This window comes from Ornithodoros turicata, chromosome 4 (assembly GCF_037126465.1).
Source record: "Ornithodoros turicata isolate Travis chromosome 4, ASM3712646v1, whole genome shotgun sequence".
NCBI classification, from domain to species: Eukaryota; Metazoa; Arthropoda; class Arachnida; order Ixodida; family Argasidae; genus Ornithodoros; species Ornithodoros turicata.
Window position 1 is genome coordinate 77,533,751 of NC_088204.1, and position 17,135 is coordinate 77,550,885.

At 49.5% G+C, this 17,135-nt stretch overlaps 1 protein-coding gene across 1 annotated transcript in view; it reads right to left on the reverse strand.

Moving 5' to 3' along the window:
* The window catches only part of LOC135393508 (uncharacterized), a 51,965-nt gene that overhangs the window by 8,644 nt on the left and 26,186 nt on the right, over positions 1 to 17,135 (reverse strand). The window contains exons 3-9 of the mRNA XM_064623919.1: positions 15,618 to 15,664; positions 15,464 to 15,502; positions 13,186 to 13,221; positions 12,602 to 12,710; positions 8,529 to 8,668; positions 4,253 to 4,327; positions 2,565 to 2,651 (exon numbers count right to left, since the gene is read on the reverse strand). Of these exons, the coding sequence (XP_064479989.1) occupies positions 2,565 to 2,651; positions 4,253 to 4,327; positions 8,529 to 8,668; positions 12,602 to 12,710; positions 13,186 to 13,221; positions 15,464 to 15,502; positions 15,618 to 15,664 (533 nt within the window). The remainder of the gene's footprint in view (positions 1 to 2,564; positions 2,652 to 4,252; positions 4,328 to 8,528; positions 8,669 to 12,601; positions 12,711 to 13,185; positions 13,222 to 15,463; positions 15,503 to 15,617; positions 15,665 to 17,135) is intronic.

The window sequence follows — 17,135 nt, forward strand, 5'->3', positions numbered from 1 at the left end:
GGGGGGGAGGGGCAGTCTTAAGGAAATTTCGTGCTTGGCGGCAAAGTATCATCAAAGAGATAGGGTTTTTATACATAGGGAACACAGCCACAGGGGGGAGTGTAGTGTAATATGAGCGATGAAAGATGAAAGTCACTAAAAAGGTTAGCCAGCTGTACACTCTTAAAAATGAACTTCACCACATAACACGCTCCTAGCCCTCCATCATCCCGGGTGATATCGTTCCCTTCCTTGATATGTTGAGAACGGGAGGCGTACGCCTTTTTGTGACACTTATGCAGAAATGTTAATTGTCACAAAAAGGCGTACGCCTCCCGTGTTCCACAAATCATGTGAGAGAACGATGTCACTCGGGATGATGGTTGGCTTGGAGCGTGCTATGTGGTGAAGTTCATTTTTAAGAGTGTAGGATGTAGCCAGCCTTTGCAGTGATTTTCATCTTTCATCGTTCATTTCTTAGGCAATTTGAGGGTTTGTATGTGTTAGTCCTTTCTATGTTGCTCCAGCCTCAGAACATCAGTTCTCTCTAGTGTAATATGTTTATTTATCGCGAATCGCCTGGTACGGAAAGGCATCCCTTAATGGGGGAAGGGGTGGGGGTCACATGACCCTAGCGACGCCACGGTGTGGCTGTGAACGGCGTACAGGGGTCGTGCTTGACCGTAGGGTTTGAGTACGTGGCCTGGTTGCATGCCAGCGCCGCCTTGCGTCTACGCTTGGGCAAACAGGGGTGGAGATTTTGCGGTCCAAGTACACTACACCCTTAAAAATGAACTTCACCACATAGCACGCAACTAGCCAACCATAATCTCGAATGATATCGTTATCTGCCCTGATTATAGTTGAAAATGGGAGGCGTACCCCTTTTTCTGTGACACTTATGCTGTTCATAATTGACACAAAAAAGGCGTACGCCTCCCGTTTTCAGCAAATCAGCCCTGGCAGATAACGATATCATTCGAGATGATGGTTAGCTAGGAGCGTGCCATGCCGGGAAGTTCATTTTTAAGAGTGTAGGCACTCTTAGAAATGAACTTCACCACACAGCACGCTCCTAGCCAACCATCATCCCGAATGACAACGTTCTCACCCTAGATTTGTTGAAAATAGGAGGAGGAGCCTATTTTGTGCCGTGCATAATGGCACAAAATAGGCTCCTCCTCCCATTTTCAACAAGTCAGGGGCGAGAACGTTGTCATTCGGGATGATGGTTGGCTAGCAGCGTGCTATGTGGTGAAGTTCATTTTTAAGAGTGTAGCCAACCATCATCCCGAATGACAACGTTCCTGCCCCTGATTTGTTGAAAACGGGAGGCGGAGCTTAATTCTGTGCCGTGCATAATGTGCACAAAATAGGCTCCGCCTCCCGTTTTCAACAAATCAGGGGCGAGAACGTTCTCATTCGGGATGATGGTTGGCTAGGAGCGTGCTATGTGGTGAAGTTCATTTTTAAGAGTGTAGCCAACCATCATCCCGAATGACAACGTTTCCGCCCTTGATTTGTTGAAAACGGGAGGCGGAGCTTAATTCTGTGCCGTGCATAATGTGCACAAAATAGGCTCCGCCTCCTGTTTTCAACAAATCAGGGGCGAGAACGTTCTCATTCGGGATGATGGTTGGCTAGGAGCGTGCTATGTGGTGAAGTTCATTTTTAAGAGTGTAGCCAACCATCATCCCGAATGACAACGTTTCCGCCCCTGATTTGTTGAAAACGGGAGGCGGAGCTTAATTCTGTGCCGTGCATAATGTGCACAAAATAGGCTCCGCCTCCTGTTTTCAACAAATCAGGGGCGAGAACGTTCTCATTCGGGATGATGGTTGGCTAGGAGCGTGCTATGTGGTGAAGTTCATTTTTAAGAGTGCAGCATACAGCGATGTAGACAAAGCATAGCGGGTATCCATGCCCTTCCGCACCACTTCCGGTTTGGTGGCAAAACGACATCCGGTTTCGCAGCAAACACTGTCTGCGCCAACCGCTATAGCGACTAATACTGCTATCGCTTCTGATTTGAGGAGAGAGAAGGCCGTATACGCCTTTTTATGGCAATTCAAATTGCACAGTGAGGCGTACGCCTCCCGTTTTCACCAAAACAGGAAAGTGAAAGCTATCGTTCTGCATGGTAGCTGGTTCCGAGCATGCTTAGTCGCGGAAAGACCGGAAGTCTTCGTGACACCGAAAGGCTTGTTTATGTTTACCCGGGAATGTCATGTGTACCTATGGTCGGCATTGTGAGGACGCACCTTTCCGGTGCACTAAAACTCTCTACTATGCTGATTGGCTCAGTGCGGATGCACCACCAGACATCCCGGATTCAGGCGGAACACCTTCCTCCAAGTGCGCCGCCTGAAGCTAGTTGGCGCAGGTTCAAGACAATGTTTTGTGGTTTGGTGCCCAGGGCACGTTTGTGGGTTAGTTGCTGCGCTACACAAGAATGGTTCGCGAAAGAACCGTTAGGCTGAGACATGATTACGCAGAAGCTCCCTTTTTTGACGACAACTCAAGGTGAGACAAGAGCGTGTGGTGATAACTTGATAACCAGTTCAGAAAAGCAAAGAAGGAGTTACCCCGGCGGTGGATCCTTCTAGACACTGTCCCCCAGTAGTCCCGTTTACAGTCCAGTTTATAGTCCCGTTTATAGTCCCGTTCACGCACTGCAAGAGAGAAAGGGCAAAGCGATTTCATTCAACCCTGTGTACAGTTCACCCTCAACCAGTAAACCGTTTCTAAAACAACAACAACAACAACAACAACAACAAAGAAAACAAACAAAAAATAAGTTTGGGTTGAAAGCACCAGAACGAACAAATTGTATTGTGGACGAAATGAAAACTAGGGTTGGTCAAATAAAAACGAGACTCTTGTTGTCTAGCGCGATCTATCCATCAGCGCGCACTCCCGCTTGTGCAAGTGCTAGGTAGGCGGGTCAGTATTAGTTACGCGAGAAGCCGACCGGTCTCGTTACATTTCCTCAGTAGACGTCATACGGTGTCTGAGAATCAAGCACTGTTAAGGCCGAGTGTTTCGCTGGCATAAGGAATTCGTGACGCTGGTTGAAAACGAGAGCCCTTGTCAAAACCAAGACTCGCCTTTTCAGTTGACATGGTGCTTTCAACTTTCAACTTTTTTTGGACCAGCGCGGCAGTTTGCGCATTCATTTCTTGCACGATTGGTGCGCCATCAGAGCAACTGGCCGCTGACACAACCGTCATCTTTGTATGAAGAGCTGATAAAAAGAAAAAAAAAAAGCTACCGACCCACAGCGAAAAATATTTGCGAAATACTTTGGTCAACAACTGCTTCGCTCCATGTCGCATCCTGCCGTATAGCTCTAGAGCCCTGCACCATCCGCGGATGGAAGCGGATATGCGCGGATATCCGCAATATACTTGCGGATTCGGATGAAAATTTAGCACTTTCTGCGATGTGCGGATCGGATGCGGATGGCTCGAGGTCGGATGCGGATCGGATGCGGATACGAAGGCAGCGGATCGGTAGCGGATCGGATGCGGATATACCGCGTGCTGTCATTTTTCCACCCGCAATTTATTTGTATTGCGCGCCGACAGCCGACAGCGAGCGCATGCTCTGGTTCATCTTTGACCATGCACGGCGCCAAGACGGGAGAGGAGGCATTCAGGCGTCTCGAACCGCGCGAGCGCCGACGAGGTAGCGTTCCACGCGTTCCAGAAGTCTCTCCATATCGCGTTTGTTGAAAGGTTTACCTTTGCTTGTCGTCATGACTGAGTCCTTCCGTGACAGCATGGAGGCATCCGAAATTATACCAACATGCTTCCGGCGGTCTTTACGCGTCTTTCGAAACGTGCGGATTTTTGCGGATCGGATGCGGATGGTGCGTTTTGCTCAGCGGATCGGATGCGGATGTAAACTGTTGTGTATGGTGCGGATGCGGGTCGGATGCGGATAACGTGTGCGCGGATGCGGGTCGGATGCGGATGCCAAAAACCTCATCCGCGCAGGGCTCTACCAGACACCCCGGATTCAGGCGGAACACCTTCCTCCAAGTGCGCCGCCTGAAGCTAGTTGGCGCAGGTTCAAGACAATGTTTTGTCGTTTGGTGCCCAGGGCACGTTTGTGGGTTAGTTGCTGCGCTACACAAGAATGGTTCGCGAAAGAACCGTTAGGCTGAGACATGATTACGCAGAAGCTCCCTTTTTTGACGACAAGTCAAGGTGAGACAAGAGCGTGTGATGATAACTTGATAACCAGTTCAGAAAAGCAAAGAAGGAGTTACCTCGGCGGTGGATCCTTCTAGACACTGTCCCCCAGTTGTCCCGTTTATAGTCCCGTTTACACTCCCGGTCGTGCACTGCAAGAGAGAAAGGGCAAAGCGATTTCATTCAACCCTGTGTACAGTTCACCCTCAACCAGTGAACCGTTTCTAAGAAAAACAAACAAACAAAGAAAACAAACAAAAAATAAGTTTGGGATGAAAGCACCAGAACGAACAAATTGTATTGTGGATGAAATAAAAACTAGGGTCGGTCAAATAAAAACGAGACTCTTGTTGTAGAGCGCGATCTATCCATCAGCGCGCACTCTCGCTTGTGCAAGTGCTAGGTAGGCGGGTCAGTACAGTTACGCGAGAAGCCGACCGGTCTCGTTACATTTCCTCAGTAGTGCGTCGTACGGTGTCTGAGAATCAAGCACTGTTAAGGCCGAGTGTTTCGCTGGCATAAGGAATTCGTGACGCTGGTTGAAAACGAGAGCCCTTGTCAAAACCAAGACTCCGCTTTTCAGTTGACATGGTGCTTTCAACTTTCAACTTTTTTTGGGCCAGCGCGGCAGTTTGCGCATTGATTTCTTGCACGATCGGTGCGCCATCAGAGCAACTGGCCGCTGACACAACCGTCTTCTTTGTATGAAGAGCTGATAAGAAGAAAAAAAAAAGAAAAGAAAAGCTACCGACCTACAGCGAAAAATATTTGCGAAATACTTTGGTCAACAACGGCTTCGCTCCATGTCGCATCCTGCCGTATAGCTCAGACATTTGTAATCGAACGCTTGACTCATCGTTCCCGCCCTGGAAGTGACGGGTCCAGGAAGAAATGTCCCCTGGCCAGAAATGCCCATGGAAAAAATGTCCCCTGAGGAACATTCACCTTTGGTACGCGCGGACTGGTTGTCTTCGGACGGTGTGAGTATTTGGATTTTTGAACACCGAAGCGAGTCATCGTATGTCCTATTCCATTTCCGAATCAAATACGGAATTCAATGTTCGAATTCAGAATCGAATTTATGTTTCTTCTAAACCGAATATATTTGAATAGCCCAGAAGCTGCACACGTAGGGCAGACACACTGGGGGGGGGGGGGGGATATGTTTAATGCAAAGTAAGAAAAAAGAGAAGGGAAAGGTTAGCCACGGTGTGGGCTTGCTGTTCCCTAATGCTTTCAAGCAAACAGAAGAAAACAGCTGGGATACACAGCTCCTTCACTAATCGTTGCGCATAGGACGCATCAGAGAATGCCCAGGAGTTTAGATTCCCGAAGGAATCGTGTCAGCGCAGACGTGACTTCAGCGTGCTGGGTAGGGCCAAGTAGCACCGCGAGGGAAAGCTCTCGGTAGCCTAGATGAGCAAGGCGGCGCCGGAGACTCGATCGGTGGTCTTCGTACCGCTGGCAGGCAATGAGAATGTGTGGCACATCGGCTTCTACGTTGCACGTTGGGCAAAGAGGTGATGGGTGCTGATTCATCTTAAATAGGAGGAGAGGAGTTCGGGCCACATTCAGCCGTAGTCGATGAAGCAGCGATTCCTCGATGCGCGGGATGCGGCCAGGCACAGCATATGTCATTAAAGGGTCAATGGATTTAAGGAAGGCATTGGTTCGTATAGCTTCTTGCTGAAAGAGCTGTGTGCGGTTGGCAGTGAAGCGGCGGATTTTCAGCTGGCACATAGAGTGCGCAAGGGGAAAGACAGTTGGTTGATCAGCGTCGTGGGCTTGCCGAGCAAGAGCGTCAGCACGATCATTGCCTGAAATTCCGACATGGCTCGGAATCCATTGGAACACCACTTCGTGTCCCAGTGATACAAGTTCAGAGTGCAGGGCGACGATCGTGGTGTAGGTGTCACTGATGACTGCGGCAGAGTAAGAGGCCAGCGCCTCCAGAGCCACTTTACTGTCGGTGAGGATCGACCAGGCCCTGGGCGCACACGAGGAGACATGTCTCAAAGCGGCCAGTAGAGCGAATGCCTCGGCCTCAGCAGATGACATAAGAGGGAGCTTGAAGCCGTGCTCAGCTCCATCCTCTGGGATGCAGGAGGCAGCAGACGACCCAACTAGAGAGACTGAAGCATCGGTGTATATTTGGGTTCGATGCCGGTGGTGACTGTACATGTGGAACAAGGTCAGTTGGCAGGCCACAACTGTTGGCACACCCTTCTTTTTCCTAAGGCCCGGAATTGATGTTTGTACAGTGGGGTAGTGAAGTGTCCACATGGGTGGCGCAAAGGAGGTCCGGGCCGAAGTTGAGGGGATGTTGCTTCGTAAACGGCAAATAGCTTGACCGAATGCAGATGCGGGATAACGTTGCGCAATGTCACAGAGGTAATGGGCTCGATGGCGGGCAAGATAACGTGTGTACGCGTGAAAGGCGACACTATCGCGAATAATAAGCACCGATGGCTCGCGTGCCTCCGCCAAAACAGAGAAGGTTTCCGTTGTCTTTGGCACTCCCAAACAGAGACGGAGACTTCTGGCTTGAATATTGAGCAGCTCCCGCTCGTGAGTGTTGGAGAGCCCATAAAGGACAGGCAGGCAATAGCGCATAACGCCAAGCAACAGGGAGCAGTGCACACGATGGAGGTCAGCACAGGACGGGCCCCATGTGGATCCACAGAGGTGCCGGAGTACATTACAGTAGATGCGGGCGCTAGCAGAAAGGGAGTTGATCTGCCGCGACCATGTTAGTCCCCTATCAATGATGATGCCTAGATACCGATAATGCGAGACGTAGTTCAGTCTAGAGCCAGCTAGCAGTAGGGGGTACTTGGTGAAGGAGCGACGCGTGAATGCCATAGCTACTGTCTTAGCCGGCGAGACCGACAACCCACGGTCAGCAAGATGCGCCACAAGAAGGTCTAAGGCATGTTGCAGACGACGCTGAATGGCATCACGGCGCGCTGCAGAGGTCCATATGCAAATGTCATCGGCATAGATCGTGATATTGGTATGCTTGGGCAGAAGAGAAGGGAGATGTGCCAGGATGACATTAAACAGGAGCGGGCTGAGGACGCGCCCCTGTGGAACTTCACGATGCACAAAGTAGTTGACACTGTCACTATCTGCTGTGCGTACGAACAGAGACCTGTCAGAGAGGAAGGCTTGCAACCAGGTAAGGGTACAGCCACCCACACCAGCTTCTTGAAGCGACGCGACTACAACATTATGGAGAACACTGTCGTATGCTTTCGCTACATCCAGGAAGACAGCGGCCGTTAGGAGCCCATCAGACTTTGCTTGCCGGATGGAGGAGACGAGATCGATGACATTGTCAATCGCGGACCGCGCTTGCCGGAAACCAGCCATAGCTTCAGGAAAGAATCGGGTGCTCTCAAAATACCAGTTCAATCGTGCGCATACCATCCGTTCCATAACCTTCCCGACACCGCTGGTGAGGGCAATTGGGCGGAAGGCATCAATGGCGTGTGGAGACTTGCCTGGCTTCAGGAGCGGCAGTACCATTGCATTCTTCCATTCTGCTGGGAAAACACCATCCCGCCAACAATTATTGTAGAGCTGAAGGAGTGCGTGTCGGCCATGGAGGGGTAGATTTTGGAGGGCCTTGTACGTAATACAGTCAGGCCCAGGAGAGGTGTGACGGGGTGATTTCCTTAGGGCAGCCTCCAACTCCATGAAGGAGAACAGAACAGACACTTGGGGATTAAATTATTATCGGCCGTATTGAGACTTTCGGCCGTATTGAGACATCGGCCGTAATGAGACTTCGGCCGTAATGAGATACAATCATCCTTTTTTGCTTTCTTAGCCTCCCTTGACCTGTCGTTGACCTGGATGAATGTACTTTGTCGCACAAAAAACTAAGTAAAAAGAAGAAGGAAGGGAGTTGCCTCAGGGCATGAGCCGCCGATACTTATTCGGCCGGAGAAGCCAGGACCACTCCGGCCGTATAGAAGCCCGTACAGACCCTTACTCCCCGCAGGGCTGTTGACCCACAATTCGCATGAACCTTTAAACACGTCACACATAACCCTTTAAATATCATGCCAATGATGAGGACGGTGCCCAGAAGAAGAACAGTCTCTGTTCAAAATATCGGCGGCTCCTGTCCTGAGGCAATTCCTTTCGTACTTCTCTACCGGTTCGCTGGATTTCTTCCGATCTAAGTAAAAGAAGAACTTGATCTTCGAGTCACGTCCTAAAAAGGTGCGCGTGCACTGGCTCAAAATTCACCAAACCGTCTTGCACCTCAATCAATAGTTAGATCGACAGAATCAAAAAAAAAAAAAGAAAGAAAAAGAGAAAACAAAAGAGAGAGAAATTTTGTACCACGTCAAGAGAGGGTGTCACCGGTACACGGATGACGAGGGGACGTCCACAATTCTCCTCGGGTTCCTGTCCCGCGCAGATAGGCATTGCTGCAGCCACAGGGTCGTCGCAGAAATCAAGAAGGGAGCCAGGCGGGGGCTCTGCGTTCAAATGGGTTAAGGAATCACCACCTCTGTATATGCTGCCACATCAGGGCTCTCCTAACAAACAAGCAATTAGTTCACGCGCACGTCCTGCACTGTGTGAAGATCCATCACTTAAAAACCCGAGACTAGGGGACAAAAACGAACAGACAAGATCTCAAAAAAGGTGAACGATTGTATGATTTTTGTATCTTTGTATGTATGTATGATTCTATGCGAAAATACTCCAAAAGCCGGGAGATGACATAACGAAAGAAAGAGAGGACTCCGACTTAACGTAACAAATAACAACTTTAAGCAGACGTTTCGCCTGTCATACGACGGGCATCATCAGCGCAAGACTGAGCGGGAGAGCCAACAACCAGTCGCTACTTAAGGAGATGACAGTATTGTTCGGGAAGGGGGCCAGGGTTTTTGTTACAATGCAAGGGATCAGCGCGTATGTGCCACGATTCCAGGAGCTTCCTCGGTCCCCATCTTTGCTCGCGTGCCAAGGTCACCGCGTTATCGTAGTCGAAACAATGCCCAGTGTTCCAAGAATGCTCGCTGAGTTCGGTCTTAAGCCGTGTGGCACCAGCTCCTGGCACCAGACTGGGAGGTCCGCGGTTCGAATCCGCGGGCCGGCTGTGCCGTCTGGGGTTTTTCCTGGGTTTCCCTCAGATGTGTAATAGGCGTATGCCGGCACAGTTCCCCTGAAGTCGGCCCATGGACGCAGCTATCCTCCCCCCGAGCGGATTCCGCTCGGTCTTCCACTTCACCCTTTCCTCCTCTCCACCACCTTTCCCTTCCCGAGAAACATGCCGCCTAATCAGGCAGGGAGACCTCTCGGGTTCCTCCCAACGACACTCCTCCTCCTCCTAAGCAGTGTGGCATGTGTGGCGTTCCGGACGTCGCTCTTGTGTTCTTTTATGCGGGTCCTTCTTTTTCGGCCTGTCTCGCCAATATAACACGTGTCACAGTCTAGACATTGTAGCTTGTAAACCACGCCAGACTGGGCGACAATGTCCTTTGGCTTGGAGATGAGGCTGCGCAGTTTAACGTGCGGTCGGAAGGTCGTCCAGATTTCCAATGGAAGTAGTGCCCGGCGGATAGATTCTGAAACGCCTTTGACGTGGGCACTACTTCCATTGGAAATCTGGACGACCTTCCGACCGCACGTAAAACTGCGCAGCCTCATCTCCAAGCCAAAGGACATTGTCGCCCAGTCTGGCGTGGTTTACAAGCTACACTCTTAAAAATGAACTTCACCGCATAGCACCGCATAGCATGCTCCATAGCAATAATACCATAGCAATCTCCTAGCCAACCATAATCTCGAATGATATCGTTATCTGCCCTGATTTGTTGAAAACGGGAGGCGTACGCCTTTTTTGTGACACTTATGCTGTTCATAATTGTCACAAAAAAGGCGTACGCCTACCGTTTTCAACAAATCAGGGCAGATAACGATATCATTCGAGATTATGGTTGGCTCGGAGCGTGCTATGCGGTGAAGTTCATTTTTAAGAGTGTACAATGTCTAGGCTGTGACACGTGTTATATTGGCGAGACAGGCGAGGAGGAGGAGTGTCGTTGGGAGGAACCCGAGAGGTCTGCCTGCCTGATTAGGCGGCATGTTTCTCGGGAAGGGAAAGGTGGTGGAGAGGAGGAGAGGAAAGGGTGAAGTGGAAGCAGCTGATAGCTGCGTCCATGGGCCGACTTCAGGGGAACTGTTCCGAACTGTGCCTATTACACATCTGAGGGAAACCCAGGAAAAACCCCAGACGGCACAGCCGGCCCGCGCATTCGAACCGCGGACCTCCCAGTCTCCAAGCGCACGCGTTACCGCTGCGCCACCCACCGGAGCTGGTGGCGAGACAGGCCGAAAAAGAAGGACCCGCATAAAAGAACACAAGAGCGACGCCCGGAACGCCACACATGCCACACGGCTTAGGAGGGAGGAGGAGGAGTGTCGTTGGGAGGAACCCGAGAGGTCTGCCTGCCTGATTAGGCGGCATGTTTCTCGGGAAGGGAAGGTGGTGGAGAGGAAGAGAGGAAAGGGTGAAGTGGAAGACCGTGCGGAATCCGCTCGGGGGGAGGATAGCTGCGTCCATGGACCGACTTCAGGGGAACTGTGCCGGCATACGCCTATTACACATCTGAGGGAAACCCAGGAAAAACCCCAGACGGCACAGCCGGCCCGCGGATTCGAACCGCGGACCTCCCAGTCTCCAAGCGCACGCGTTACCGCTGCGCCACCGGAGCTGGTGCCCACACGGCTTAAGACCGGACTCAGCGAGCATTCTTGGAACACTGGGCATTGATTCGACTACGATAACGCGGTGACCTTGGCACGCGAGCAAAGATGGGGACCGAGGAAGCTCCTGGAATCGTGGCACATACGCGCTGATCCCTTGCATTGTAACAAAAACCGTGGCCCCCTTCCCGAACAATACTGTCATCTCCTTAAGTAGCGACTGGTTGTTGGCTCTCCCGCTCAGTCTTGCACTGATGATGCCCGTCGTATGACAGGCGAAACGTCTGCTTAAAGTTGTTATTTGTTACGTTAAGTCGGAGTCCTCTCTTTCTTTCGTTATGATTCTATGGTTTTTCATGGGCTAATGACGCCCGAAAACAATATTTTTTCCGTTTTCCTAAAAGAAAGGAGTGTTACTGGTCACGTTGTCGTAATTCCTTATTTTCATAAAAATATCTCATAACCTGCTTTTTGTTGCGAAGAAATCTGATGTGGACCTGACTTTCGATTAGACTCTTGACCGCCTTTGAAAAAGTTGAAACTCCGTGTAAAATCCACAGAACTGTGTATGTGAACTGTCGTTCTAATATCGTATATGTATCGGATACCGGATATATCGGATCTGTTATATCGGCAAAAGTAAAAGTTTCTTCAATGATCGCCTCCGGGAGCATGCCCTCAAATTAAAAAATAACCATTGTTTTTCTGAATTGGTAGAACACCTACAACTCTGTAGAGGTTGTGCGCCCAGATGGCACGAAGTCTTTGTAGTGTCCAGTGAAAGTGACCTAAACAAATGTCCATTATCTTACGGGGGACTGTGTCCCTGACCTTCCCGTTGGGGATGTTCTTACGTCCTCCTCACCCTTCTGCCTCACCCACTTGAATTCCTTATAATGTTTGTGTTGTTGAGTAAACTTTCAGCTGCGTTCGACACCTTGTCTGTGTCCTTGTCCTATTTTTTTGCACCCTAGTTTCGGGTTTTTAAGTTATGGATCTATACCCACCAGCTCGCTTGCTACCTCTCTATCCTCTCGTTGTCTGTGTGAAGAGTCGACATAATCCAGACGGATATCTTGCTGTCTTCTGATTCACTAGAAAACGGAAGGTTCCGGAGGGACACCTCGGATTTATGTTAATGTGCCATCTTCGAACTAACTAAAATATACCGTTTCATTCCTTTCGTATCATGAATTTGTGCACCTTCCCGCTATCCCCTTTCCCACCCACGTTGGAAGTACAGCCAACAGCTGCGGTAAGGGGGCCGAGGAATGACTTTTGGAAGGAGTCGCCAGACGGACGGCAGGGACAACATCTCCTAGATAGCAAAAGGCCTGTGTCCCAAGTCACGGACGAAGGCCCGCGTGAGCCCTGCGAGCCGCTTCGAGCTTGTCTCTTGTTCGCTCTATATCTATGACGTCACAGCAGCTGGCCTTCCTGTGTGACGCAGTATCACACGGGTGTAGGCCTTCTGCTATCAAGAGATGTTGGTAGGGAGCGCACATTATGACTTCATTGAACGCATTCTGAGACACATTAGCTGGAATGACACATTAATGAGCTACCATACTGACGGCACGAGTAAAGGCACACGTCTCAGACGGGGTTACTAAGAAGTCATCGAATCAAGAATCCTGCGTAAATACTGTTTTGTCATGTTTTCGTTGACGTAAGGGATGTGCGTAGGAACTCACCTTCCACGCCTAATTGGCGGGAGACAGTTAACAGTATGGTCTGCAGGAGGGAGGCGATAAGCTGGAAGTAGGTTGAAGGTGGGGTCATGGCCAAGCCTTGCAGCAGGCACTGTTCCAATGACAAAGAGATGGCAATCAGTAGGTCCACTGGGTTAGTGTATCGCTTCTAGCATGTTCCCTTTATATGTATATATATATCCCAGTAAACGAACAACGCCTAATGGGCATACTGAGGATGGTACACAGTGGACACATGGTATCTAGTGGTGGATACCTAGTAGATATCCAGCCATGTCCACATTACATTCTGTGGATGTACTATGTACTTTTCTTTCAATACGAGGCAGCGATAAGGTGCCCATTCGTGGAACCCAGCCTCTCCTTTCGATTTGTTTCGGTTTCACTGTGTCGACCAACGTCACGATGAAGTTTCTCGGGTAGAGATTTATTGAAGTCAAGATGGCCGAAATTTGGATTCCAACTATATGCAGATAGGAGGATAGTATTGAGGAAGATCGTTGGTGAAATTGTAAATAGTACTATACTTCACAGGTTTTGCTACGAGGTTTGAAGAAGACACTCACGCTAAGTAGCTTGCTGAAGCCTTCCACAAGTCCTGTCTGCAATATATAAAAAGAAGGCAATGGTGAGTTCACGACGAAGGTTCCGCAGTCCGTTTGTACGGCTCGGGGCCCACTTAATGATACTTCGCACTTCCATCGCACTTCGGGGCGCACTTCCATCGGTCATTGCTGAAGCTGGGCCAAACTAGTGGCACTTATGAATGATTAAGACAGAGAGAGTCTGGGCTGCGCCATTCCTGCTAGAGGGGAGACCGTAGAGAGAAGGACGCACGGGCTTCCCTCCACCAGGAGTGACCCTGCCCCAAACACCATCTCTGTTCATACTTCCCGAGCGCCGTAGAGGTGGCGCTGCTCCAGCTCCTCCTGATGAAAGCTGCGCTATAGTTAAGTATGCTTATAGCGCACATGACATGAAGTGGTCCTCCTATGTTATTCATGATTGATAATTAATTACATGAGCGAGCCCCGCGACAAACGCGCGACAAAGATAACGTGTCCGACTTTGCACAGATGTGCAACCGCGTGAATTTCGCAGGGCTCCGCCATCGCTATAAGGGATTGTTTTGTGACCTGCTCAAAGACATCTCTAATCGGTCAACGTGTGCTCCACAAAGCAAAGATGTCTGTCATAGACATCACATGGGCGTAACCGCAAGCTATAAAATTCAATTTTAAATTGAGGGAGGACTGCTACAATAAGTAAATAGTTTACGTCTATGCTTGTCATATTGAACCAAAGAAATCACGCACTTTCTACGCTCTGTTTAGGGTCTGAACGTCAGTTCAAATGAAGAAGTAATGCGACGGTCGCAAAATATTCGAGCCAGATGCCGGGAAATCACGTTCTCTTCACGTGTACTAGGTGCATTCTTTTCGCTTGCACCTCCTGCACCAGATTTGAACTGGGTTTGAACTGGGTCTGAACTGGGTCTGAACTGGGTTTGAAGTGGGTTTGAAGTGGGGCGGTGGGGCGTGCTGTACTTTCCTGTTGAAAAGAAAGGCATTACCAATAAAGTTCCTTTCAGCTGGAAAGTGCAGCTCCCGAAAACCCGTCTTGCGTGGTGTCCAAGGTAGTGCAGTCCAGTGCAAGTGAAACGATTGCGCTTACTGTCTTCGGCTTCGTGAGCTTTCACGAAAGCGAGCTCGCCAGATAGGAGATCTTAAAAAGATGCGCGGCGCAATGCAGTATGGGAACTGCAGTATGGGCCTGCCCTGTCGTCTGCTTCGGTTATGGCAGGCGCTGTTGCAGCGCACACCGGGAATGTTGTTGTTCTTCTTCTACCTCCGCCTCACGTCGTTCCCATAGCCCTTGTGCTGTAGCGCTAGCATTTCTGAAAAAGCACTCTGAGTACCCATGTGCCCTTGCGTGCCACAGGTCCCAATGAAGGCATTTGAGCGACGTTTGGCATTGGCAGTTGGGTGGGACTGCCTGCCTCGCATTAGTTGGTCCTGTTCTTCGTTTTTAGGGAGAGAGCAGTACTGTTTTTGAAGAGTGAAGTGGGCAACATTATCGCTTTTCCCATACTACAGTTGGCAATACAAGGTATGCCCCGGTTTCTGAGGGACTGCCTGCCAAGCAGTAGTTGGTCCTGCTCTTCAATTGCAGGGCGTGGACAGTACTATTTTTGGAATGTGATGTGGGTAACCTTCACTCTTAAAAATGAATTTCAGCGCATAGCACGACACTAGCCAACCATTATCTCGAATGATATCGTTATCTGCCCTGTTGTGTTGAAAACGGGAGGCGTACGCCTTTTTGTGGCAATTATGAACAGCATAAGTGTCACAAGAAGGCGTACGCCTCCAGTTTTCAGCAAATCAGGGCAGATAACCATATCACTTGAGATCATGGTTGGCATGGAGCGTACTATGCGGTGAAGTTTATTTTTAAGAGTGTTTCGCATTTCAAATCCTACACTGTTAGAAATGAACTTCACCGCATAGCACTCTCCTAGCCAACCATTATCTCGAATGATATCGTTATTATCTGCCCTGGTTTGTTGAAAACAGGAGGTGTACGCCTTTTTTGTGACCATTATGAACTGCATAAGTGTCACAAAAAAGGAGTACACCTCCCATTTTCAACAAACCCAGGGCAGATAACGATATCATTCGAGAAGTCGGTTGGCTAGGAGCGTTCTATGCGGTGAAGTTCATTTTTAACAGTGTACAGTTGGCAATACGACTACTTGAGGAACAACAACAGCAACAACAAAGTCAGCAGAGCGTGCAGAAACGTCGGTTGTTTTCAATCGTGGCAAGGAAAGAATGCACTTACCCTGCTCTCCGAACAAAACTGGAGACTGTCTCCCATGCACTAAGGAACGAGAGAATCTTCGCATTAAACGCTCTTTCGAGGCATTTATGACTATAGGCAACGGACCAGTAACAACTACAGACCAGATGAAAGAACCGTCGTAAACAGTACTTACAGGACCGAGACCGAATATGTTGGGCAGATCGAGCTCTAAGCAGGCCCCTGCAACGTAACAAAAAATGAGACTAGGACTACGTCGTTCCACAAGGAAGACAAGAAATGGCACGGAAGTCACTCCTTCAGAATGTGTAGTACAGTCAAACTCCTTTACAACGAAACTCAGGGGACAGCAAAAAAAAAAAAAAAATCGCAGTAAAGGTATTTTCGTTAAAAAGGATGTCTAATATTGGACCTATAGGCTCCAGCGGGACCGCAAAAAAATTTGCTGTAGTGGTATTTTCGTTAAAAAGGTGTTCGCTATAAAGGAGTTTGACTGTATATGTTTTGTAGGAGAAGTGATCCTTTGCTCCTATCTCTGGTTGTCCACGAGACTACGCCAGATCAACGCCACGGAGAGTAAATGAGGCCTGACAGCTGAAACGACGGTAGAGCTGTGGGGCATTTGGCCTTGCTCATTGCTCGTGACGTCATCCCATTGTCACGAGGCTACACTGTTTTTCTTTTTTCTACTAACGGCCAATGCAGCTGCTACTGACAAGGTCTACCTCAAACAGTGGAATAATGACTTTAATATCCGATGATGACTGGGGAGTTTCATCATCGCCAGGGGGCGATACTCTACCCCATTGCTGGCAGTGATGCGGAGAATGAAACAATATGAGCCCCTTGACGATATGGATCAAAGTCACGTGGTGTCCGGAAAGATGAAGAGAGCCATGGGGGGAGAGCGTTGGTGCGCTGGAAGAGACCAGAGACCAAGCAATTTTGTGTGTGAGAGAGAGAGAGAGGGGCGGGAGTCTAGCTCGTTGAGGGGTCCGGAGAGTGCGGTTCGAGAAGATTGGTAGTGTTGGTAATGGAGAAGAATGTGCTCTAGATCTTCTTGTCGCACCCTCAATCCGCTATCCAGCCTATTACTATAGAGATCAGTGGGCTCCATGGCCCTCCTGGCTGAAGAAGGCGGCGGCTCCGTTTAGTGAGCCTAATCAGTTTTCTTCTGGTACCTTTGAGTATGCTGAAAAGGACGATCAGGACGTCATAGCATCGGGAGGACACTGACAACAAAAAAAAAAAAAAAGATTGAATCACTTGATGCTACCTTTAATCCAGCGTATTGCACGGGTAGTTTGAGCATCCATCAAGGAAACATGCGACGACAGCGTTCTCCTTTTTCGCTGAGATTTGAGTAAAGAGTCAACTTTGGCTTTCATCCGTTGGCTTTTATTCTTTTCCTTTTTTTTTCTTTTTTGACCAGCACAAGAACGCTCTGCGCTTGAAGCTCTTTTGGCCATTCAGGGCACAATCGAAGTGGGATCGTGATTATGAAGGGTCGCGTGACCTCATTCTCCACATCACCACCAGCAATGCGCTAGAGTATCGCCTCTGGGACCAACCTCCCCATTCATCATCATCATCAAATAAAGTTGTTGTTGTTAGGCTCCGTGCTAGCGCCGCGAAGCAGCTGTGGCCATAAGCGCCGTACAGATATGGGCAGATGGAGAGAGGAGCGGGGGAG